The 24,923-nt window shown below is 41.7% G+C and overlaps 1 protein-coding gene across 6 annotated transcripts in view; it reads right to left on the bottom strand.

Annotated features, from left to right (window-relative positions):
- Positions 1–24,923, bottom strand: part of LOC122666173 (CCR4-NOT transcription complex subunit 1-like) — a 91,343-nt gene that overhangs the window by 56,373 nt on the left and 10,047 nt on the right. For all 6 annotated transcript variants that reach the window (XM_043862305.1, XM_043862309.1, XM_043862308.1 and 3 more), the window contains exons 12-14: positions 21,792–21,895; positions 16,545–16,639; positions 16,220–16,459 (exon numbers count right to left, since the gene is read on the bottom strand). In XM_043862305.1, coding sequence (XP_043718240.1) covers positions 16,220–16,459; positions 16,545–16,639; positions 21,792–21,895 — 439 coding nt within the window. The remainder of the gene's footprint in view (positions 1–16,219; positions 16,460–16,544; positions 16,640–21,791; positions 21,896–24,923) is intronic.

The raw sequence follows: 24,923 nt of genomic DNA, 5'->3' as shown, positions 1-24,923 counted from the left end.
GATTCCTAAGGGGTGCCAAGGATCTAGCCAGAGGGAGGTGGAGGTGCCATTAGTAATGGTAGAGGAGATACCGCGGAGGGCCAGAGGGCGGAGAGAAAGGATCTTGCGCCAAATTCAAGAGGAGTTAGCGTGGATGGGGACAGTCCAGATGGAGTCAGATTTAAGAAGATGAGAGGGGACCCAAGAGACCCAGATAGAATCCTGACGAGAAGAGATTCTCCAAATGAGCTTAAGAATGCCCGTTGTGTTGGAGTCACGAATACAGCGGAGGCCCAGGCCACCCTCAGATTTGGGGAGGCAGATAGACTTCCAACTGACAAGGTGGAGAAATCTAGGGGTGTCACTACCCTTCCAAAGGAAAGCGCATAAGATGCGCTCAATGGTCTGGATGGTGGAGTTAGGGATGTAGAAGATACCAGTATAGTAGATGTAGGTTACTTGGAGAACCGAACAGATACATTCGAGTCTACCTACGTAAGAAAGAAGCTTGCCTTTCCAGAGCTGGAGATGCTTACAAATGTTGTCAAGCATAGGAGTGCAGTGGTGGCTGGAGAGTCTAGCAGGAATGAGGGGGAGGCCAAGGTAGGTGACAGGAAGAGACCCAATGGAGAAACCAGTTAAGAGAAGGAGGGATTGTTTTGAAGAGTCCGAGATACCAGAGAGGAAAATTTTGGATTTAAGGAGGTTGACACGGAGGCCAGAAAGAGACTCAAATAGATGAAGGGAGTCCATGATGGCAGAGATGGAGGAGGGGGATGCCTTAAAGAAGATCATTAGGTCGTCGGCATAGGCCAGATGGGAGGGATTGGTCTACTTGCATTTAGGAAGAGGGGAGATGAGGTGGAGGTCAGTTTTAGTTTGAAGGCCCCTGGAGAGGACTTCTAGGGCAAGGGAGAAGAGGTAAGGGGAGAGGGGACAACCTTGGCGAATTCCAACTTTGGAACGGAAGAAGCTAGCTGGGGATCCATTAACCAAGATAGAGAAGGAGGGGGAGGAGATACAGGCATAGATCCAGCGAATGAATACTGGAGGGAAGCCCATGAGGGAGAGCATATCACAGATGAAATCCCAACGGATGGAATCAAAAGCTTTGTGGAGATCAATTTTTAAGAGAGCTGCCGGGGAGTGCGATTTGCGGTCGAAGTCTCTGACAATCTCAGAACAGAGGATGATGTGGTCCGCAATACTCCGGCAAGAAATGAAGGCGGACTGGTTGGGACTGACAAGGGAGGGAATGACCGCCTCGATCCGGTTGGCAAGAATTTTGGCAATGAACTTGTAGATGAGATTACAGAGGGAGATGGGCCGAAAGTCAGTCAAACAAGAGGCCCCGTCCTTTTTAGGGATAAGGCAGATGAAGGTTTGATTGATCTGAGCAAGCTGACCAGGCTTGAAAAAGAAACTGCGGATGGCTTTGAAGATCTCACCTCTGACAGAGTCCCAGCAGCTGAGGAAGAAACCAATACTGAAGCCATCAGGACCAGGAGCCTTGTTGGTCTTATGGGAAAGGATAGCCTGGGAAATTTCGTCATCAGAGGGGATGGCGATGAGGGAATGGAATAGGGAGGGGGGAATAAACTTATCAATGAGAGCTGGGGGAATAGGGGAAGGAGGGGGGAGTGAGAGATTGAAAAGGGTGGAGAAGAAAGAGGAGGCAGCCTCTTTGATTTCAGTGGGAGAGGAGAGAGAGGACCCATCAAAATCAATAAGGAGGGTGATGGAATTCGAGTTATGCCTAGCTTTAAGGGAGCGATGGAAATAGGCAAAGTTCGAGTCACCGAGTTCCAACCATTTGGAACGGGATTTGTGACGAAGGAAGCTTTCTTCGGCTAGGGAGGGAGGAGAGCTCTTCGGTGCGACGCTTCTCCTCGGCGGCAAACGCCGGGTTGAGAGGGTCGGACTGAAGCTTGAATTGGACTTGAGAGAGATCAGATCGTCATGAAGAGAGCCTGGAGGGGATATTACCAAAGGTAGAGAGGTTCCATCTTCGAAGAGCAGCTTTGAAGTTTCGGAGTTTGCAAGCTAGGGCGACCAGAGGGAGAGAGTGAGAAGAAACCGGTAAGCGCCAAGCTTTCTTGATGGTGGACTGATAGAGGGGGTGGGAAGTCCACATATCAAAGAACTTGAAGGGTTTGGGGCCAAAGGAGGAGTAAGGCTGGAGGGAGATGAGGCAGGGGCAATGATCAGAGAGACTTTGGACAAGAATGGAGGCATGGGAATGGAGGAGAGAGGAAAGCCAGACTTCATTGATGAGAAATCGATCTAGCTTGCAGGCGATGCGATCAGGGCCCACTCGACGGTTGTGCCAGGTTAGAGGGGAACCTGACCACCGGAGATCATCAAGGCTGAGATCCTTGATGCAGCCATTGAAAGGGTTGACCGCCATGAGATCGATGGGCCTGCCACCCAACTTCTCGAGTTGAGAGCGGACAACATTAAAGTCCCCTCTGATTCCCCAAGGAAGAGAGTCCAAGCCGGGCTTAAGGAGGGAACGGCCCAGAGGGAAAGACAATCAATGGCTTGGTTGAAAGCATAAACCACCGTGATAAAGAAGGGAGAGGGAGAGTTGTGAAAAGAAAGGCGAAGATGAACAAATTGGGAAGAGTGGGTAGTAGAGATGTGGAGTTTGGAAGGATCCCAAAGAATCCAGATCCGACCAGAAGGCGAGTGGGATTAAATGTATGTCATTAAATTTAGTAAAATGAAATAAAAAGAAAATTATTTGAATAATTTTATTATTATTTATTTAATTAATACTAATTAAATATATTTAAATAAAATTAAGTAATTCTATTTATTAGTATTTTTTATTTACAGACTATTGACTAACCAATATTCTCGCTCACCTTTAATTTAATCAATTCTATCCAATGACTTGGTCGAAAGATGCTCAATAAGTCGATGAAGCATAGCTAAGTGTATGGTGCTGCTCTATGATTATCTGATTGATTCCATTTCCATTTCATGGTTTGTGGTAATTACTGATTGATTGATTGGCCAGAATCAAGCTGGAGATCTTTGTTAGCAATAAGGGTGTTTTGGTATTCATTGTAATGATAGGAGTAGTTTTGTCTTGTGTGTGTAATGGCTATAGAATATGGCGGCTGTAGTGTGGCAGTATTACTAGAGAATAGAGTTGTAATGGGTTTGTTTCTCTCTTTAATAAAAAGTCCCTATCACTACCATGAGAGGGATTGGATTGATTCTTCTTTCTTCTTCTTCACTGGTACAGATCTAAGCTTGATTAATATTGCTACATTGTATCAGAGCAAGGTTGATCGGTAGTTGTGCACTCGTAGTCCCTGTTTTGAGTGTTTTTTTGTTCACACACACAGTGCATGTGTTGTTGTCATTGTTGTAAACACAGTACAGTCAGCTGAGTCAGCAGAGCAGCAGTACAGATTGGCAGTTGTGTGTAAAGAGGTGTACAGGCAGTGTACTGGTATACATTGTTGTGACAGGGTTCACAGGTGTTCTAGCAGAGCTGCCAATGTTGGTTGTGCAGACAGTGCAGTGACAGTGTTAGAGAGGTTTTGAGACTCATGTGGCAGCTGGCAGTGTATGTCAGGTTATTACAGAGTTCTACAGTGGTTGGTAACAAGTGGCAGCAAAGAGAACGGTGTATCTGCATATTGCATGGTGCACTCAATAGGTTCATGCTGATTTGTCCACTTTACTGCCAAGTGGCAGAATTGGAAGAGGGCATAAACTGGAAAGTTGCAGTGCTTCGAGTCCTCTTTCCAATGCAACTGGAATCACCTCATTCCGAGGTTGTATGAGGAAGATATGGAGTTTTTCGTATCAGTGCACAGAAAAGAAGCAAAATGGGCGAGTCCAAGTGTTTGTGGTCAATACAGAGGAGTACTGATGATGTGGCAGTGTACAGGGTCATCTGGTAACATGGCATGCCTGACCATGGTGGAAGCATGAAGCTGAGGGGGCCAATGTATGGAGATTCACAGGAGGTAACATGGCCATGAAGTGATGATGATGATGTGGCATGCACATGTATGCATGCAAGGTGCATGATGTGTGAGGTGGCCATACTAGAAGACATGGCCCAGGTGGATCTGTGGTGGGAGAGGTCCCACATGGCGTATGATGACATGGAGGCACGCGGTCAGCCACATGGCAGGTTGTTGTGGATTGAGTGCATGAGATGGCAGCTAGGGAGTCTTGACTTGGAACAGTAACTTCGGGACTTTTTGAGCTACCTTATAGTTGGATGAAGATATGTGAGTTAGTTTTCCAGGAAAATTTGAATGAGGTCAATAAGATATTGGGATGGAGAGTTATGGCATACTCTTCTGGCATGGCGCGTAGGCTAAAGATAGCAGTTTTTGCATATCAATCAAGTTCAAGGCAATTTTTGGGAATCATGCACTGCACCTGGGTTGTTGGTGTCTTCATGAAAAAATGTAGCCCTTCAAGTCTTCTTCACGTAGAAAAAAAATCAGGTCAATCGGAGTTCAAGAAAGATATGAACGTTTTAGTGGACAGAAGTCGAAAATGATGAAGACAAGTGCTCTAGGGCTCTAACAAAGGCCAATACGAGTCGCTCTCTGACCAGCACTCAATGAGGCTCATCCGACATCGGCCAAGACTCATCCGATGTCGTTTTGGGCTCAACCAATGCGGTGAGTGGCCATTATGTGCCGGTAAACTCTCATCGGGTGCCGGTCGGCATGGATTTGGTTCATATGACATATGGATGGGTTTTTAAGCATCTTCCTGGCAGAATTAAAGGAAGGCTATTTCTATCAAAGTTGTAGATTTTTTAGCCTTTAATCAGTTGCAACAAGAGTCAGTCCAATAGGGAGATATACAGAAGAAGTTATACCCTCCGGAATGAGCAAAGAACAGTCTGCCAGACTGGTAACTGGGCAGTCGGACCAAGCACGGGTTGCGGTCCTTTGTTGAGCTTCTTAAGTGAGTTTTAGGGCTCATTTTCATCATCTCTTCAACAACAAAAAGAAGAAAACCTCCAAAGAATAAGAGTTAAAGAAAGCTCCCATGAGGTTAAACCCAAGAATCTCCAAATGCTTTGTGTTTCATTGTTGAATTCAAGCGTTCAAGAGAAGGTTTTGTGGTGTGCTCCATATCTAGAAGGATCTCCATATGGTCTTTATTGACCTGGAGAAAGCCTACAACAAAGTCCCTAGAGATTTAATCCGGTATGAGCTTGCAAAGAGAGGGGTGTCAAGTAAATATATAAAGGTAATTAAAGATATGTATGAGGGTGTAGTGACTAGTGTGAGATCTGTGGGAGGCTAGGGCAAGGAATTCACAATTACGGTTAGCCGGTTGGGTTACATCAAGGATCAGCCCTAAGACCTTATTTGTTTGCGTTTGTCATGGATGAATTAATTAAGAACATCCAAGACAAGGTACCGTGGTGTATGCTCTTCACCGATGATATCATTTTGGTGGATGAGACAAGAGAAGGGATTAACACTAAATTAGAGATGTGGAGATCGACCTTGGAAACAAGAGGCTTTAAGATTAGTAGATCAAAGACAGAGTATATGAGATGTAACTTTAGTCACACTATGATGGATGATGAAATGGTGAAAATTGAGGAGAGAGAGAGAGAGAGAGAGAGAAACAGGCAAGTGACTATTTCAGATATTTAGGGTTTATCATACACAAAAAAGGTGACATAGATGATGATGTTTTACAAAGTACTAAAGTGGGATGGATGAAGTGGAGAGGTGCGACCGGAGTACTGTGTGACTGAAACATTCTTGTAAAGCTTAAAGGAAAGTTCTTCAGGACTGTTATCCGACCTACTATGATGTAGTGGGCGGAAAGTTGGGCAGTTAAGAAGTGCCATATAGCGAAGCTATGTGTTGTAGAGATGGGAAGCTAAGATAAATGCGTGGCAAAACTAGGAAGGATAAAGTGAGGAACGAACATATTAGAGCTTATGTGGGAGTTGCCTCAACCAGCGACAAGCTCCGAGAATGTTGTTTGAGGTGGTTTGGACATGTACAACGGAGGCCTATGGACGCCCTAGTAAGGAGGAGTGATTTGATCTCGATTGAAGAAGCTAAAAGAGCTAGGGGCAGACCTAAAATGACCATAGGTGAGCTTATGAGGAATGACATGCATAGTATGGGTCTTGTGCCAAGTATGACCTCAGATAGAGCCTATTGGAGCAAAAAGATCCACGTTGTCGACACCATGTAGCCAGGATTTTCCTGTAATGCTGGGCTATCCTCTTTCCTCTTACTTTCATTTTTCATTTTCCATTTCTCACTTTTCTTATCTCGTTTCTTCTTTTTTATTCTTCATTCCTCTTACTTTCTTTTCCCTTTGTGAGGACTTCAGTTTTTCCTACTTTGTTTTGAAAGGATCCATATAGTAGACCCCATTTAGTTAGGATAAGGCTGAGTTGTTGTTGTTGTAGTAGTAGTTGCAGATGGACAAGGTGATGCAGGTCCAAGTACACGAAGGAAGAAGAAGAGCAGCCTTGATTAGGCTGCAATTCGTTGGAGCCTTTTAGTTCTTTTTTTGTTTTAATTAGGAAGGTTAAAACAGTCTTTTATATTTGTTTCTTAGTTTTCCCCTCCACGATTTTAGAGGGATGATTTTTTTTATTTGTTTGACTTGTACTCCTAGTTAGAGTATGAGTCCACTGTGTTTTATATTGTTTTTATTAGGATTCAGGTTAAGAGAGTCACTACTCCTAATCTGACTAGGATTGGTTTTAGGATTTAGGACTAGGACTCCTAGTTCAAATCTACATAATTGTGTAAGGCCTTTGGCCATCTTTTTATTATAAATAGGCAGATCGTGGGCAGGCTCCCCCACTTATTATTGCATTAAAAAAAACTGACTTTTCAGATCTGAGAATTGCTGCCATCGAGCTGCTTCCTCTGCTCCTCTGTGAGCTCGCATCCTTGTGGACTCAAGGTGGTGAAGGGTGGGTTCTCCTGCGATTCCTTGCACTGTGAAGGTCGGGAAGTCTGTTATATATTCAAGCCGCTGCCTTGTCTTCTGCAACCAGTAAGTTAACCTGCTGCTCTGTTATTTCCCTTGTACAGTTCTAACATAGTTGCCCTCTCCCATCACCACTCGACCTCCATTAAACCTGCAACCTGATTCTGCCTTCTACAGCAGAATTTTGGAACTTGTCCAAACCCTAACATCTTCACATCCTTAGGATCCTCTAAACCTGCACATCAAAACACTATAAGCCCTTTTCCTCAAATCTGGCCCTAAACCCTAGATCTCACAACAGCTCAATTTTCATAAGGCATCCTACCCGAAACCCTAGATTTCCAACCCTATCCAAATCAGCCCAAACTTATACCATTAGACTCCTTACAACCTGCATATTCATACCACATAAACCCTAAACTCGAAACCTTAACCCTAACCCTAATTTTGCCCTAATTACCCTAATCTGCCCATTCGGCCAACCTATTACACAACCTGGTCCTAAGTGAGACTTATTTCACCCAGGCTACATCACAAGGGGACTGATATTCCCTTGTAGTTGCAGCTACCTAAACTTTTTCGCGAGTGTAGGTCTGGCCACTTTGTGATAGCGTGGCAAGGGTGCATACAAATGTGTGAGTTTGGTTGACTGCCAGTAGTGTATGTGTATATATGCCTGATCACAATGTTTGAATGCCGAAGACTCCAACGAGTGAGTTGTGAGAAACAAACGAGTTGGGTCAAATTTTTAGAGCTCACTGATTCACCCCCCCTCCCCTCTCAGTGACCATCTTTGATCAAGTTCTTCATATTTTTTTATTTCCCTGGTGGGCAGCAATCTATGCAGCACCTTTCTTCTTAAACCCAAGTAAGCTTCATGAAGAAATAGGGTCTACATGAAGTTGTTACTACCTATCTGCTGCTGGTTGTTTGAAGCATATTCATACAGTTTTGTTTACTGCTAGTGGAGGCTGTGGTACCCTGTTTTTTGGTATTTTTCTGCACCTATCTCGGTTTCGGTCAGCCCCGAAACCGGTCGTGAAACCGAGATTTCAAACCTTGTTTTGTAGGGGAAATTTGGTCTTTTATGAGTGGTGGCTACAGAATATGGCGACTGTAGTGTGTGGCAATATTACTAAAGAGTAAAAGTTGTAATAGGTTTGTTTTTCTCTTTAATAAAAAGTCCATGTCACTACCGTGAGAGAGATTAGATTGATTCTCTCTCTAGGTAGCTTGTTTTCTCCATCTTCTTCTCTTTCTTCTGTTTTCTAACTTATACTTCTTTCTTCTTCTCATGTATTGGTACTGTTCTAACCTTGATTAATATTGTTACAATCTTCACATCACAGCTCTTCTTGGAAAACCCACCTCTAAACCAAGTCTAATTAAACTTGTATGATTCCAGGTCCAGGTTCAGCATCTATGTATGCCTCTATGTTGTGGGCCCTAACTGTTGAGGATTCGGATCAATTCCCCGGTTCACCAATGGCAGAATCCAAAGAATCAGCGGATGTAGCTATCACGGGGCCTGAGGAACCAGACGGGACCTCACATATAAGTTTTACATGCGAGAAATGCTGGGTGGAGCATATGCAAAACCTTTCAATCTCATAAGCCGGATAGTAGGTAAGGAACCCATTATTAACCTTTCATAAACTATTATATTGTTTGGGGTCGTATCGGCTGAAATACAATTTTCTCCCTGTGGGACCCACATACCCGGACTGGGTTGAGCTGCCCGCATGCCATCGTGGTCGGGCTCTCATTTACATTGCGGGATACCATTGTCGGGACTTATCTATAAGTCCTTATTGGGTTAGTTACCTTTTAAATAGCTAAGAGAATCTAATTCACCAAACTAATTCGGATATGGCCCAAACCAAACAGACATTAGTAGCCTTACTTATACAAGCAAGACTTAGCCTTAGAATTCATTTCTAACTCAAACCAGATTCTGGTTATGCCATAGTTGTCAAGGTGTCGTTTAGGCGTCCAGGCAGTTTTGTTGGGGCCTAGGCAACCTTCGCCTTATTGCAAGGCGCCTTGCACTGGTTTTTTTACTATTGAACTTGGTATTGGCCCTTATTTATGTCAAATATCATTTAAGTAAATGATATTTCATTTACTTAAGATATTATTCATAAATCAACAAATACCCCCCTATTTGAATCCAATAAAAAGAGTTAAAAAATAAAATTCCAAATGGATAAAAAGTCAACCCCTAAGTTCAAGAACAAAAATTGGATTTTTTATGGTAGGTAAAATTTTCAACTTTCTAATGCTGGGGTTTTTCTCAAATCTAAAAATTCTATAAATCTTTTTTTTTTTTGGTGAATAAAAAATTATATTACCAAAGCCCAAGGGGGGGGGATATACAAGGGGGGGAGGGGAAAGAGAAAACGCCCAGAACCCAGCTAAGGGGGGGAACGGGGCATCAAAAGAGCACTATCTAAACCCCAGGAATTTACAATATGCACGTTCCTTGGGGAGTCCAAAAACCTCTTGTGAGGGAGAAACTAGATTTTAGAGGAGACGTCCGAAGAGATGGCTTTCCAAATCAGGTCAAAGGACCTAGATTTGGAGGTCCGTCTCCTGAAGTTCCTCTCCATCCAGATGTGATAGGAGGACAGCACCAAACACAAGTTTGCCTATAGTGTCACAGATAGAGCTTCTGGAGAAGGTCATGACCAGCCAGATCCACTCTCTGGCAAAGGGGAGGGGGGTTCTGCTGCGAGGCCTAATGGAAGAGAAGGATTTTTTCCAGATGGTAGAGGTAAAGGGGCAATCAAAGAAAAGGTGGTCAATGTCTTCAGACCCATTCTAACAAAAGATGCAAGAGGTAGGGACATGAATTCTTTGGTGCAGGAGAAAAGCTTGTGTCGGTAGGCAAAGGTTCAGGGCTCTCCAGGCTAGGAAGCTATGGCGAGGGATGTGGCCTTTGAACTAGACAAGCTGATGCCAGATAGCAATAGGGGCGTGAGGCCTAACAAAGTTCCAGGCAGATCTAAAGCTAAAAAGGCCATTCGAAGAGGTGAGCCAAATGACCTTGTCCACAAGAGGCGATGGGGAGGGGAGGGGGGGAAGGGAATGCCAAATCTGGTTGAGGATTGGAGGGTGGAGGGAGGAGGGAGGGGGGAGGGGGGAGGGAGGAGACCAAGAACCAAGAGAGATGATGGAAGAGCGGGGGCAGACTTGGGGATGCCAGAGGAGTAAATAGAACGAGCCCCAAAGGAATTATACAGGACTCCCATGGGGTGCCAGGGGTCAAGCCAAAGGGAGATGGAGGAGCCATCAGCGATAGGGGAAGAAGTGGCGCTTAGGGTTAAGGGCCGGATAGATAGGATCTTGCGCCAAACCCAAGAACAGTCCAAGGGGGTGGGGGCAGTCCAGATGGAGTCAGATTTGAGAAGATGGGAGTAAACCCATTGAACCCAAATGGAGTCCTGTTTGGAAGAGACCTTAAAAATGAGCTTGAGAATACCCGTGGTATTGGAGTCACGGATACGGCGGATGCCAAGCCCGCCTTCAGACTTGGGAAGGCAGATTGATTTCCAGCTGATGGGGTGAAGGAATTTGGTGGTTTCTTTTCCTTTCCAAAGGAAGCCACAGAAGAGGGTTTCCATAGTGTGGTAAAACATTGATTTGTTTTGATATCTAAAAAAATATTTTCTTTCAGAGCGATTTTGACAGTATTCGCGCATACCAAATAAGGTTTGACCTGAACATAACTTCTTCAATATAAATCAAATTTAAGAAATTTTGGATTTGTTGGAAAGCTGGTAATGTAGTCCTAGATAGGAGAAATCCCACTAGGAACTAGGGGGATAGGGTTATGTAATAGGGTTGGCCGAATGGGCAGATTTGGTTAATTAGGGCAAAAGTTAGGGTTAGGGTTAGGGTTTCAAACTAGGGTTTATTTGGTAAAGATGTACAGGTTTTTAGGAGTCTAATGGTGTAGGTTTGGATGGATATGGATGAAATTGAAAATCTAAGGTTTTGGGTAGGAGGCCTTATGAAAATGGATTGCTTGTAAAATCTAGGGTTTAGGGGCAGATTTTAGGAAAGGGGTGTATAGGGTTTTAATATGCAGGTTTAGGGGATCCTAATGATGTAAAGAGATTAGGGTTTGAAGGGGTTGTAAAACTCTGCTGTTGGGGGCAGAATCAGTTGCAGGTTTTAGGGTTTAATGGAGTGAGGGAATGGAGGGGTTAGAAGAAGAAATTAGGTGTCAAACTTACTGGAGATTCCACTGGCAGCAGCTTAAACAGATGTGAAGGATAGAGCCACCTTCAAATTGAAGAAGATCCTCCCAGCCGTCACGGAGTAAGGAGTCAACCGGATTCCACCAGTCCCTTTCCACCTTGATAGAACCACAAGGATGCACACTCACAAGGAGCAACACTCAACAGAGCAGGGCAGCAGCAATGGCAGCAAACAAAAGTTTTTCATTAATCAAATTCGTGTACAATGCTGGCCTCCCTTACAAACTTATATAGAAAACTCAAAAATAGACTTAGACACTAAAAAGGAATGGCCTAATCCTATCCCTATCCTATTAGGTAATTTAAATTGACTAGGAAACTAAAATAATAAAGAAAATAGACTCAAAACATGGCTAGACTTATAGAGTCCTAATCCAGCCCAACTTACATCACATGACCACTTAACCAAGTCACATGATCACTTAAATTGAACCAATTGGATGCAACCAATTTGAACCGGTTCAATTAAAAAACATAAAAATAACTAAGTATTGGGCTAATCCCGTATGCAACCTATATACCCATATTTTAGGCCCCAAAAAGTGACCTATTACATTAGAAACCCATGAGATCAAAGGCCCAACATGTATGTAACCCAACCCTAGATTTATTCCTAATAAAATAAGCCCATTTGGTTAATGAATCTGCATCAGCTGGTTTTGTTCTCTATCTTAATACTAAAAGTCTCATTTAAAAATAAAATCATCTGACTAGTCAAACTTCTTGGAGAACAAGAACATTTCTCTAAATGGAGAACAATTTAATTACTTAAGGATAAGGTCATATTTTCTAAGAACGGTATAAACCAAATGTGAAACTAGTATAAACCAAATGTATGTTTGATTGTTTCAAACTTCCAATAGCTTGCTTCTTTAGTTTTGTTGTCTTCTAGTTCTATGTTGATTTTTGATGATTTGATGTGGCTTAATATTGATTTTTTATGACTTGATGTGACTTAATGTGGCTTAATGTTGATTTTTGATGACTTGAGGAGCCTTAATGTTGATTTTTGATGATATAAGGTATATATTGTAGCATACTACATAATGTTAGAAAAGGGGGGAATAAAAAAATAACACTTGGGGGCGCCTTGGTCGCCTAGATGACGCCTAGGTGGGCGCCTTGCCGCCTAAGCACTTAGACACCCCTCCAGCGCCTTGGGTCTCTTTGCCGCCTTGACAACTATGGGTTATGCTCCAGAGAAAATGAAGAGAAAAGAAAGAAGAGTTAGAGAACTTGGCTGAAGGGAGTGAAGCTTGGAGATTTGGGGTGTTGGAGAGAGAAGGTCTGGGGAAAAGCTGGCCGGCTGGGATTACTGCCATCTCTTACTACTGAATATCTCAGGTGGACTATGAAAACCCATTCTAATTTGTCCAATTCCCCTTCTTTCTTGGATTCAGCTGAGTTCATAACTCAATTAAGCCAAAACCTATAAATTTCGGCAAATGGGTTTTAAAGCCTTAAACCCTACATGCATTTGGGTTGATTCAATCCAAATGGTATACTCTCCATCAAGCTGCACTTCCTACGGTCGACTGATCGGTGGTCTGCTGACCATCCAGTCCCCCTCTGCTCTCTCTGTTTTGCTCTTGATGATTTAGGGCTTTGTTCTGGTTTTACCCTAAGACCCTGCTAACCCTATGTACTATTAATCTAGGGTAGAACCTACATATTGGAAAGGATTAGTTGGGAGTTGGATCTTCTATTAACTTGTACAATCTTCCAACTCAAGGTGAGTGGGATTTGACCTTAATTTGAGAGTGTTTATTACTTTGTTTATATTATGCTTGTTGCATCTATTTTCATTCATCATATCAAAGTTATGATCATATAGTTATAGTTCTTCTTTTGCATTAGATGTATGCATGATGTTAGGTTGCATTCCATAATTCATTGCATAATATTATTTATGAGATGTTGAGATTGGGGTTTGAGATGGTATGCTGGTATGAGTTAAAGAGATGATGATGGAAATGTTTTGGATATTTTATATATTGTGGGACTTCATAACATTCATGCTAGAAGGTGCATGTGGTTAGGATTTCATAAACCCCGTGCTACGACCCTTGCCAACAAGAGTGAGGTGTTGGATAACCCGTGGTAGGTCCGATAGTAAATTCCGGAATGCCATTTGCTGTCTTCTAGGTCCGATGTGTGATTCCGGAATGGGAAGTACAATAGGGTTAACCTGAGGAGTTTGTTGGGGACCGATGGATGATTCCGTTACTGGCAGGTCTCCACCGTAATAGAGTTGTATACTTGTATATTCTTCAAGGTTCTAAAACTCGGTCCTGACCATGGTCTCAACCAAGTCAAGTTTTCCGAGATCTCGGCGAGAGTGTATTTTTTTTTATGTTTCGGTGAGCATATGGCCATAGTTGGCTCCGAAACTTTAAGGTAAGCTTGTTTTAGGCTTAATAAACATATTTAAAGGTTCAAATTGAAGGGGAAAAAAAAAACCCACCCAATTTGGTGTTTTGGATTTGCACCCTTGGTTGGCAGTAAAGGCCGAACCCTTAATGTAATATTGCCTATTCTACACATTGTTTGAATGATATGAGACATAATTGGCAAGTAAAACAAGTAAATTATGCCCATAATATTGAATAATTATTTAAAAAATAGTTAAAGACTCAAAGTTTCTACTATAAACCATAAGATACAATGAAGTGTTCACAATGCATATTACATAGACACCCAACCTAAGTACAATGAATAATACATAAGTCATAGACACCTTACTACCCTAGTCTTCCACGTCTTAACTCCCAAGTCCCAACAATACAATACTATGACTCTATGAGTGCTGAGGAGGTCGAAACTCTCGAAATATTCGAGATTTCTCCGAGATTCTCGAAATATTCGAAATCTCAGTCGAGTTTTTCGAGATTTGACATTTTGTTGTTTCGTATCATATCTCGTCTCGACTAGCTCGAGATTTCCGAGATCTCGCCGAGATTTTGAACTATGGTGTTCTTAGGGTTAGATCGATGATTCTAGAACTGAGGATACTATACCTGTTACTATAGCATTGAACCTCATGAGACTTAGAATTGTTGCTAGTAGCATATTTAGCATAGTGATATGCATCATGCACCATTCATATCTGCTTGCATGCATTCTCCCTCATTGGGCTCAGTGCAGCTCAGCCCTCGATATACCGTTCTTTTAGATATGGCAGCTGGCGTGATGATGATGGATGTGGATCCTTCATCTCAGTTCATTGTCGAGCAAGGAGCAGACACTAGTGGTGCTGAGCAGGATGGGCCTATATACACGTGCCGATGATAGATGTATCTTAGTGGCTACTACTTGATGTTGCTGGGTGACGGGTTATGTTTTGATCAACTTATGAAATTTCTTTTTATGTAAGTTAATCTTTTTGGATATTATGTGTGTGTGTATATATATATACATACGAATGATTGTAAAGCTTAGATCAACAGTATGGTTAAGTAAATATTTATGTTATCATTTAGTATCCTGTTACTGACATTTATAACTATATTTTGATCTTCCGCTGCATTCTCTGATTTCTTTATTGATCATTATGATTTTTAACTGTGAGGTAGGTCAAAGAATTGAGATCCTGGCATAGTACTAAAACACGTTTCGTCTCAGTCGAGATTTCGAGAATTTCGAATATCTCGGTCGAGTCAAAACGAAATGCAACATCAAATTGAAAAATGCAATATTTCGGAAATTTCGATCATTTCATTTCGGAAATCTCGGTAATTTCAGTCATCTCGTTTCGGAGATCTCGATCATTTTTTGCATTTTACACCCACAGAAAAAATACCATATTTCGACGAAATTTCGGTATCTCGGAAATTTCGGTCAGGCCAAAACACCGAAACGAAACGAGATTTAGTACTATGGATCCTGGTGGTTTGGAGAATGTCTGTGGACATTCAATCACATAACCCGGGTTAATCTGGGTGGAGTGTGACACTTCTACTGTGTGGTATAATTTGAGAATATGAGATATAATTTCCTTTTTATCCCCTCCTAACCTTGTGTGGTTTATGCACTTATTCCCCCATCTACACTGTCTTCTTAAACACAGACACATAGTTGCTTTAATGGGCTGTCAATGTATTCATAAATGTGTTGCTTTAATGGGCTGTTAAAGCCATATCATATAATGCTTTCATTAAAAAATATATATAATGCAAGTCTAGGGTGCATATCCACCCCCTTGGGTCGTCTAGTCACCTTGACAAATATGCACGGAATCATGGATACATGGAAAAAATAAAAAAACCATGCAACAGAAAGAAAAATGAAGTGCCAAAAAGCACCAACGGAGGTAACGAAATCCAAACCCCAGCAACCATGAAGATTAATTGGATGGTTGATTGCTGCTAGCAAAGCTCCTTCAAAAAAGAATTAATTGTTGCACAAATGAAAAGGCAAATTTTTCCAGGCCCAATATGCAATGACCAAAATGGAGCTTCAGAGGCACTAGAAGAAGGGGGGGGGGGAAACCTATACTCCCAGCTCCAATTAGAAATCTATTTTTCTGGCACTTAAAACTTCTTAAAGTACATCTTTAAGTGCAGGACACTACAACAAAATGCATTTAAGCTCACATTGAAAAGCTAAAATTTCATAAGAGGTTAATTATGGCACAAGCCCCAAGTTTGGAAATCCACACCACCAAATAATATATTCTTAAGGCCTAATACTTCTATATGCAGTTAAATTAGATCGGAATGTTCAAGTTCTTGCTGACAGCATGCCAATGATCGTATTTTTATTTCATATTATAGAACAGGAGTATAAAAATATGCAAGTAGGATAAGAGAGCTTTCCAGGCATATCTTCATAGTTCATGCTGCTGCAAAAAAAAACATTAACAGTTGATATTTCAACAACTAATTTCTATTTGGCATTACAAATTAAGTTAAAATTTAGCAGAATCTTTCTGCAAGATGGAAAACTTTGGCCGCATTACCAAAACCATCATCAAGGGTAGTATGGAAGAAACATAAGCATATAAAATCAATCCATACCTCCACATTATCTGAAGTAGCCTGAGAAAAACCTTGAGGCTGATCATTAGATGTACCATTGACCCCACTTGATTCTACATGGCCCAATGAGATTCTAGCAAGAGCACGTTCAATGAATGCAACAAGCTCCGCATGGGTGCCACGCAGATGAGATATTTGCAAGATATGATTACAGTACTGTGGCCATTCCACTAAACGGTCCACAAACTGCTCCAAAGCTTTGGCCCCAAATACGAACATCTGGCACCAGAAAGGCATTACCAATAACAGACATAACTAGCAGCCATGAAAAAGAACATGCACAAACTTAAAGGACAATACTAACTTTGGAATCAGCAGATTTCCGCAGTGCATCCAAGACTCCACGAAGGGCTATACCAAGGGTAAGATGGGTCACCAGTTGATGTTTTATCAGGGAACCTGGAAGAAAAATTCAAAACACCGGAACTTAAACCAAATTCTAATAAAAAAAATTCTCCATATGTAGCAAAAATTAACAAATAAGCATAACCGAGATGAGGATGTAGAGATGGATGAGGAGCAAAACAAGAAAATATAAAAACAAGGTGTAACTAGTGCACAAGGCTCCTGCCACGTCATAATGTACACAGCCTTAACCCCCGCTTCGCGGAGAGGCTGTTTCCCGACTCGAACCTGCTATTACTAGGGTGCAATGAAGCAACCTTACCGTTGCACCGGGTCCACCTAGAGATGTAAACAGATTGAATTCTGTCCGAACATGGTGTTATACGCATTTGAGTTAGGCTATCCTAGCCGATATTCGAATTCGATTCGATATCCGCAGGAAATTCAACAACCATTACCAAATTTAAATTCGATTAGATAACAGACAATTGGAATATTCGGATATCCGATTCAAAAACGTCCATAGTTGCAGAGAAGAGAGAGAGAGAGACTCTGGCCGTGCTGGTTAAAATCACAGATCGGAATCAGTAATGAACAATTCATGGAAGAGTATTTGAGAATTCATCTTCCTTTTTCTGTATAACAGACCAGATCCAAATCTGGACTCGTATTTCTCCCTGTCCTATTTCAGATTCAGAAATCCAAATCTATCCCCTTAGTTCTGGATTCACAGACCTAACCTCTTTCTCCTTCATTTTCCCTCTTCAGATTTGATGGTTATCTTCCCCACCCAGATTTCGATCCGTTTACACACACACAGACACACAGAGAGAGGTTCTCGCGGACCTCGCAGTTATTTTCTTCATCCTGATCAACAGATGACATGAGAATCCTAATGTTGTGCAGCTGTGCTCAGTGTTAATATCCTTCAATACAGTCCATGGACAGTGAACAAAATGAAATCCAAGAAACTCCAGTTTAACTCTGAAGATGTTTGAATTTGGATAAGGTAACTAATCTCTCCTATTGAGAAGCTTTATGATACATTGATTCCTAATCTAGGATTAGGATTGGCTGGCCCAATCAATTTTGGTATCAGAGCCTTGCCATCTTGAAGTCATGGATCCGGAAATTCTTAATCTTTTAGTTGAGCTCCAAATAGGGGTTCAAACTGTTCAAATAGGAGTTCAAAGAATGCAAAGAGAAGTTCAGAGAATGTAAACAGTACTTCAGAGTTTTCAGCTGAATCTACAAGAAACTTAAAAGCCAAAAGGAGCACTCCCTACAGGAGCTTGCTGCCCATGATGGAAGTCCTAGGCCTAATGAGGAAGAACAGCAAGTGATGACAAAAGAAGAAGAAAAGGTTGCTGTTCATTATGAGGATACAACCCTAATTGTTCAAACACAGCAAGAAGTGATTGAGAAGACAGATGATTCAATTGTAGAACCAGTAATCAAGTCAATGATTAGTCTCTTCATGTGGAAGATGTGACCATGGGCATGGAAGACAAGGAGACAAACTCTATTGTTTTGAACAACGCCCCTCTTTTTGAGTTTGTTATCCCAACACATCTCAAGAAGAAGATGCACCATCAACGCTTTGTCTTCTGAACCAGGTGCGGGATATGGTGTGGAGCATGTGATACTCTTTCAAGCTCTCATATTCCTACTCTACTTCAAAACTCAATGACGAGTTTTCTTGACCAGAGGGAATAATGAAGTCACGGTGCAACATTAGAGCCTATTTTTATAGTACTTGGCAATTATGAGATTTTGTTTTAAATATTTTTATGTGTAATCGGCCGGATTATAAGGCCCAAATTTAGGTCCATAGGGGGTACACGAATTTAGTCTTCTAACATAGTTTTCTAGTGTGTGGGGCCAATGACAGGCCATAGGGTCTTATCCATGTTAGGAGTTAGCATTAGTAATTGGTCATGATGGTTGTTTTTTTATTGTTTAATTCAGTTAGACTATACCTAGGTGTTGAGGTGTTTGAAGTTTACTACGTTTTCACTTTTGAATTTTTTATGCAAAGATGTAACCCCACTATCAGATTACACCATAAAAAGAATTCTATTTTAGAAAGTGTGGGAAGCTATTCTCCCTTATCCCTCTCTTCACAGGTACTGCTCGCAGTCCCAAAACAGCCCTCCAATCACTTTTCTTTCCTTCCCCATCGTAGGCTGCAGGAATACCAAAACCAGCACGCTTCTCAGCCCTTGATTCAACAGAAAATCTCTTTAAAACAAGGACTGTGTTGCAACTGATCAAATCATTGCCCTGCAATCTCTTTTGTTTCTTTCCTCATCGTAGGCAGCCGGAATACCAAAAACCAGCAACCTTCTCAGCCCTTGATTCAACAGAAATTTACCTTAAAACTAGGACTGTGTTGCAGCCTATTGAATCCTTGATTCCTAATTTAGGATCAAGATTGGATGGCTGCATCACTTTACTGGAAAATAAGTAGATACTAATGATGCTTCAAAACTTCTCTTGGTTGTATTACCAAGAACATACATTCCTTTTTTTCGTTCTCGAATGAAATGAAAACCATTATGCCCATACAACAAAAGTATGTTAAGAACAGGGATGTAAACGGATCGGATTCGACTCGGATACGGATCGGATGTGATCAGATCCGGATATTCCCTAGCCGAATACGGATACCTCTAAACGGATTCGCAAGCAGATCAAATTCGAATTTTCGACCATCCGTTTACATCTCTGCCTTGTGTAACCCGGACCTTCCTCCCCCCTAGTGGATACAATTCACTCTCAATCCATATCTCGTAGATCCTGATTCTGTTTTCCTCATATTCTAGAACTTATTGAATCTTCAAAAACCCTCAAGATCATTATTTTTTTTTATTATTATTAAGTATTCGAATTTTTTTCCGGACGGATTTTTATTCAGATTCTTTTCCGGATATCTCTAAACGAAAATGGATGTCCCTAAACGGATACGGATGCGGATTGGATTCAGATTTTCGGTTATCCATTTACATCCCTAGTTAAGAAGCACGGTACAAACAGAAAAAGCTACTAAGTGGGACCACAACTTCCACAACACTGAAACATCAAGTACCCTCAGGGTTACCCATGTCAACAAAACACACCTGTATGGGTAGAGGGACGTGTCTAACACGAACGCAAACCAAAAAGTCAGACATCTTCCAGGCTATAAAGAAGATTAACTATCCCTTCTTTTGACCCACTATCCTGCCCGCTATAACACATTTTAGCTAAGTCCCCACACCCATACCCTTTCTTCAACACATAAGATCCAATTCCTTGATATTTAAAAAAGGGTGCATCTGTTTGTAACCAAGAAGATTACAAACAGAATTTGTAACCATACATTTTTTACCCTTTGAATAATATATGTCAACTATTTAGAAAGGTTAACTATGTAAATTTGCTCTTCCACTTGCAACGTCTCCTCCCTCACTGTCAATCCCCATTCGCGATCTTCCCTCTGCAACTCAAGCCTCCACTATCCCATCCCATTCCGGCCCGGCAACCTCCCTGCTGCAACTCTCCCCTACACCGGTGACCTACTGACCTCCCAGACACTCGGAGGTGTGCGATTACAGAAACAAAAGATAATATGCCAGTGGGTTGGGAGCTTTCGTTCGAACATGCATTTCATCTCTGCAATGTCACATGCAGATGGGATGAAGGCAGATCTTTGGAATTGAAACAATATCAGAAATTTGAGCTACCAAGACATGTGTAGAACGAGTCGCCCCATTTGGACTTTGGAGAGCATGTAAGTTAAAAGAAGAATGATTATTAAAATGTAAAAAAGAATCGTTGAGGAGCTCTACTATAATGGGAGAACTTGAAGCTAGGAAGGAGCTCTCAGTGATGGCAGTATCATCAATGAGGTGGCACACCTCAAGAACGACAAAGGAGAGGCCAGAGAGCAAGCCAGGTAGGCTACTGCGGTCAGGCCGCCCGCCCACCATCATGACATACCATTTCATCTTTGATGCCAACCGTTGTGTGTGCGTCATTGCGGATGCTCTACTTCGGTCAGGCCGGAGTACAGGCTTTGGCTGAGCTATTATTCCGAGATAGCCATTTGATCCTTAGCTCTGGTCTTACTCGGTGAATTTCATTTTGGGAAATTTCCAATGCATCTCTTTGCTCCAACATCTGCTAGAGACTGGTGAAAAATTCAGAGTTAAGCACCGACCTGAGAGAGAGTGAAAATGAAACAGAGAAAGAGACGAGACCAAACTGTCACGGAAAACTTGGTATGTTAGCAATTGTCGCGGTCCACATTAGCTGATGCAGCTGCTCAGCATTTCGAAGCTCTCCGAGAAGTTGCTGGTTGTTTCACGGAATTCTGCCTGGCTTATTTTGGGGCCGATCAGCTATACCCAGTCCTCTTTTTTTTCACTTTTTTTTTTTGCTGTTTGATCTTCTGTTCCAGCCAGAAAGTATCAATGGCCTGCCTCTCGTTATCTCAACTTTTCTCGAAAAATCTGTTGCTAGTTTTTTCTTTCTTTCTCTTTCATGGTTGGTTCTCTTCCGTTTTTGAAAAGGAGAAAAAAAATTTTAAAATATATATCCAACAAGTAATATGCAGACCATTATTGGGCTTGTTTCCTGTCTCTCCTCTTCTTTGTGGGTTTTCCTTAACTTGCTTGGACTTTCTTTCATCTCAAGGACCCCAAATATTTCCCTAGAAACATGCTCGGTTGTCATCAGAGATGGAGACAGGATTCTTCGTGAGATGATGACCGATTAGAAAGCGAAATCTGGAGAAATCGAGAGGGAGCGGGGTTCAGGATGTTGTGTACAGAAATCCCAATGGCGCCGCACTGAGGATTTGGCAAGGGTGTTGGGGTGGGGCAAGGAGCCGGATACAGAGAATAGCAGATGGGGAGGGAGGAGGAGAAAATTACAAAAATACCTCATCTTATAAAGTTGATAAATGGTATGAGGTGGGCAAATAAGTCTGGTTACAAGAATGAGTTGTAACCGGGTTGGTTACAAACAGCTTTACCCTTTGAAAAATACCCAATCCCCATTCCTAATCTGTTTATTATATGACATCACAAAAAAGCATTCTCATATATTCTTTTGGCAAACAAATTTAGGGAAGGAATTCGTCACTTCAATCATTCCCCCATAGAAAATATAACGTTGCAGACAAAATTAAGAAATCTTAAAATGAAACAACAATAAACCTTACCGAAGAGAACTGCAGCAATCTTAAGCTGTCTTTCAGGATACTTGGGGAAGAACTTGTACTCCTCAAATAAATTTGCAATCATGCACTCAAAAATCGATTGCTCCCTGTTAAAACATGAAGGGTTGTATCAGAATTAATTTTTTGCTCAAAAGAACTGTTTTAAAAGTCAGATCGGAATCAGTGGAACTGGCTGATTCGATTCAGAATCAACCGGGGCGATTCTAATTCACCCTGATTCTACGAGTAATGAGTTTGACCGAGTTACGACGAGTCAAGCGAGTCCAGCCGATTCCAGGACGATTCAAATCGGAATCAATGGAGACCGATCCAATACCCAATTCTAAGTTTTTAAACATCACACAACCACAATGGCTATACTAAAACTTTTTGTTTTAGTGTTGTTCCAAAAAGTCCTATTTGTATGCTCAACAGTTAATGCTAGACCTTCGGTCCCACTCCTGCAAGCATTATATCTAGAATCCTGCAAAGAATTTAATAAGAAACCAGTAGGTAGTATTCAAAGACCTGTTACACTTGGTTATCTGTTTTAGTGGAACTGTTTCTTCAAGCAATTGTATAAATATTAAAATTTAGGGTAATTTACGAAACAACCCATGAAAATGGAACGATACTCAGATCACCCCCTCTTATTTGAAATTACTCAGAACACCCCCTGCATTAGAGCCCTATACTCAGATTAGACCCTACCGTTAGTTTTACACTGTTAACTGATGAAGTCAGCTAGTTAAATTTTTTGAAAACCCTAAACTACCCTTGAGCAGAGTATAATTACTATTTTACCCTTGAATCTAAAAAACCCAACATGTACCCCTTTTTTTAATTAAAACAAGGAATCGGAGAAGGAATATTCCCTCTCCTTCTTCCCCAAATTGCTAAACCGAATGGAGTTAGGGTTTTAACAACCACCACCGTCAGAATTGATGACTGTAATTGGGTTCTGATTCTTAGCTTTCGAGTTCTGTCTAGTCTTGATTTGCTGAACTTGTTTAGGATTTGTTTGGGGTTTTGAATTGGAGGTTGTTTGAATCTTGACGAATTTGAGCTCCACTTGATCCATTTTATGATTCTGGATGAACGTTAATTCAGATTCTTGGGTTTTCGTTGGTAGAATTAACTTTGTGTGCCTAATCTAGAAGACCCATTTCAGATTTCTGTTGTGTAATCTGAGATTCTTGGGTTACTCGGTGTTCATTCCGGAGGTTGGTATTCGGAAGAAGAGAGTTAGCATTAAGCAAAGGCTTCTCCAAATTTCTCCAGAGCAGGTGAAGATCATGAGGGAAGAGGTTATAAGCCTCATACCAAGATTGAACAGAGGGAAACAGAGACGGCGACGGCAACACCAACGGCGTCAGAAGAGGAGGTGGAGGAGTTCTTCCCGGTCAATCTTTGAAATTAGGCATGCAAAATTAATTAAAAAGTTCAGTCTTGTGGAGATGAATAGATGGATGGGTAGGAGGGGAAGAGGGGTACTAGAATTGGATGAAATTTTGCAGAGAAGCGGTTCGTTTGGTTGGATGGCGCTTTCATGCGAAGTTCAGACGGCGACACCACGGCCATGTTCGCTCTGTTTTTTGTCCTCCTCCGTCGAGGGTCATCATGCTTAGACCTCCTCAGGGAAGCAGAGGCGGCGGCGGCGGTGTTGCCAGGGCGAAGTAGAGGCAGTGGGGTATTTTGGGTTGAAGATGAAGGAAAGGGTAGTATTGTAAATTTAATTCTAATGCTTTAGTACAAGGGTAAAATAGTCCTTTTACACCAATAACTAATAGCAGACTAACACCGTTAGTGTAGAGGGGGTGATCTGAGTATCGCTCCATTTTCAAGGGGTGTTTCATAAATTACCCTATAATTTATAGTAAGGAATGAACGATCATGCCTGCTTTGAAATATGGCCGCTAAATGAGGTAACGTTGAAAGTTCCATCAAGACAACCTAAGATTACAAGAACTAGAAAGTCATGCACAACTGAATGAGTATGATAAAGACTACTTTACAAGGACATGGAAAATTTCACAATTCTACTGTTTCCAACATATCATCTCAAATATTTAATGATTGGCCAGCTTCTAGGTAACACTGATCCAGATCAATATGGACTATACAATCCAAAAAAGTGCCAGTCAATCCAGTGAACAAATAACCCCATACTGGGCGTGGAGAGGCCAATGCACTGTGTTTGATAGAGTAAATCAGTCCCATCCAATAAGGATCCCGATACTGTGACCCAACCGATCCAATACTGTTTCTTAAAACCTATGCCGTATGGATGTGAATGCAGGTGCTGAATGACAAGGATGCATGGGGTCGTACTTGAGAAACCATGAAAGAAAAGAATTCAGGACTCCGGGGGAGTTATGCTTAAATCTTAATGTAATTTTTAAAATCTGTTATTAGCAAGATTTATAATTTTTTTTAAGTGTTGTTAGAGGGGTTAAATTTATTAGAGCTATATATTCCAGGAGTGCCCCCTATTCCCCTCCACCTACTCCTTCCAGTCCTCTCATCATTCGCCACCTTTGCCTCCTCCTCTCTCCCCCCCCCCCTCTTCCTCTTCTTCTGTTGTTGTAACCAAACACCTTCTTCTTTGTCTTCTTCTTATTCTTCTGCTTCCTACTTTCGGGTTAATGAACAACAACAACATAGCCTTATCCCAACTAAATGGGGTCGACCACATGGATCCTTGCTCTCCAATCAGCTCTATTTGAAGTCATACATGATATGAGGTCTAAGCTTTGCATGTCTTTCCTCACCACTTCTCCTATGGTTATTCTAGGTCTGCCCCTGGCTCTTTTAGTTCCTTCAATTTGAATCAAATCACTCCTCCATACTGGAACATCCCAAGGCCTCCATTGAACATGGCCATGCCACCTCAAACTACTTTCTCGTAGCTTATCATGAATCGGAACTACTCCCAACTCAACTCTAATATGATCTCATTCCTTACTTTATCCTTCCTAGTTTTGCCACACATCCATCTCAACAACCTCATCTCCGCTTAAAAGCTTGGACAATAGACTAAACCCACCCAAACTTTCCCCTCCCCCCGAAAAAAGAAGTCCATGACTTTTCAATTGCAACATCTATCTCCACACCCATGGACATGCAATGCAGCAG

Source organism: Telopea speciosissima, chromosome 6, assembly GCF_018873765.1.
Source record: "Telopea speciosissima isolate NSW1024214 ecotype Mountain lineage chromosome 6, Tspe_v1, whole genome shotgun sequence".
Taxonomy (NCBI): Eukaryota; Viridiplantae; Streptophyta; class Magnoliopsida; order Proteales; family Proteaceae; genus Telopea; species Telopea speciosissima.
Note: the sequence above shows the minus strand (reverse complement) of the source record. Positions and strands in the feature narration are given on the sequence as shown.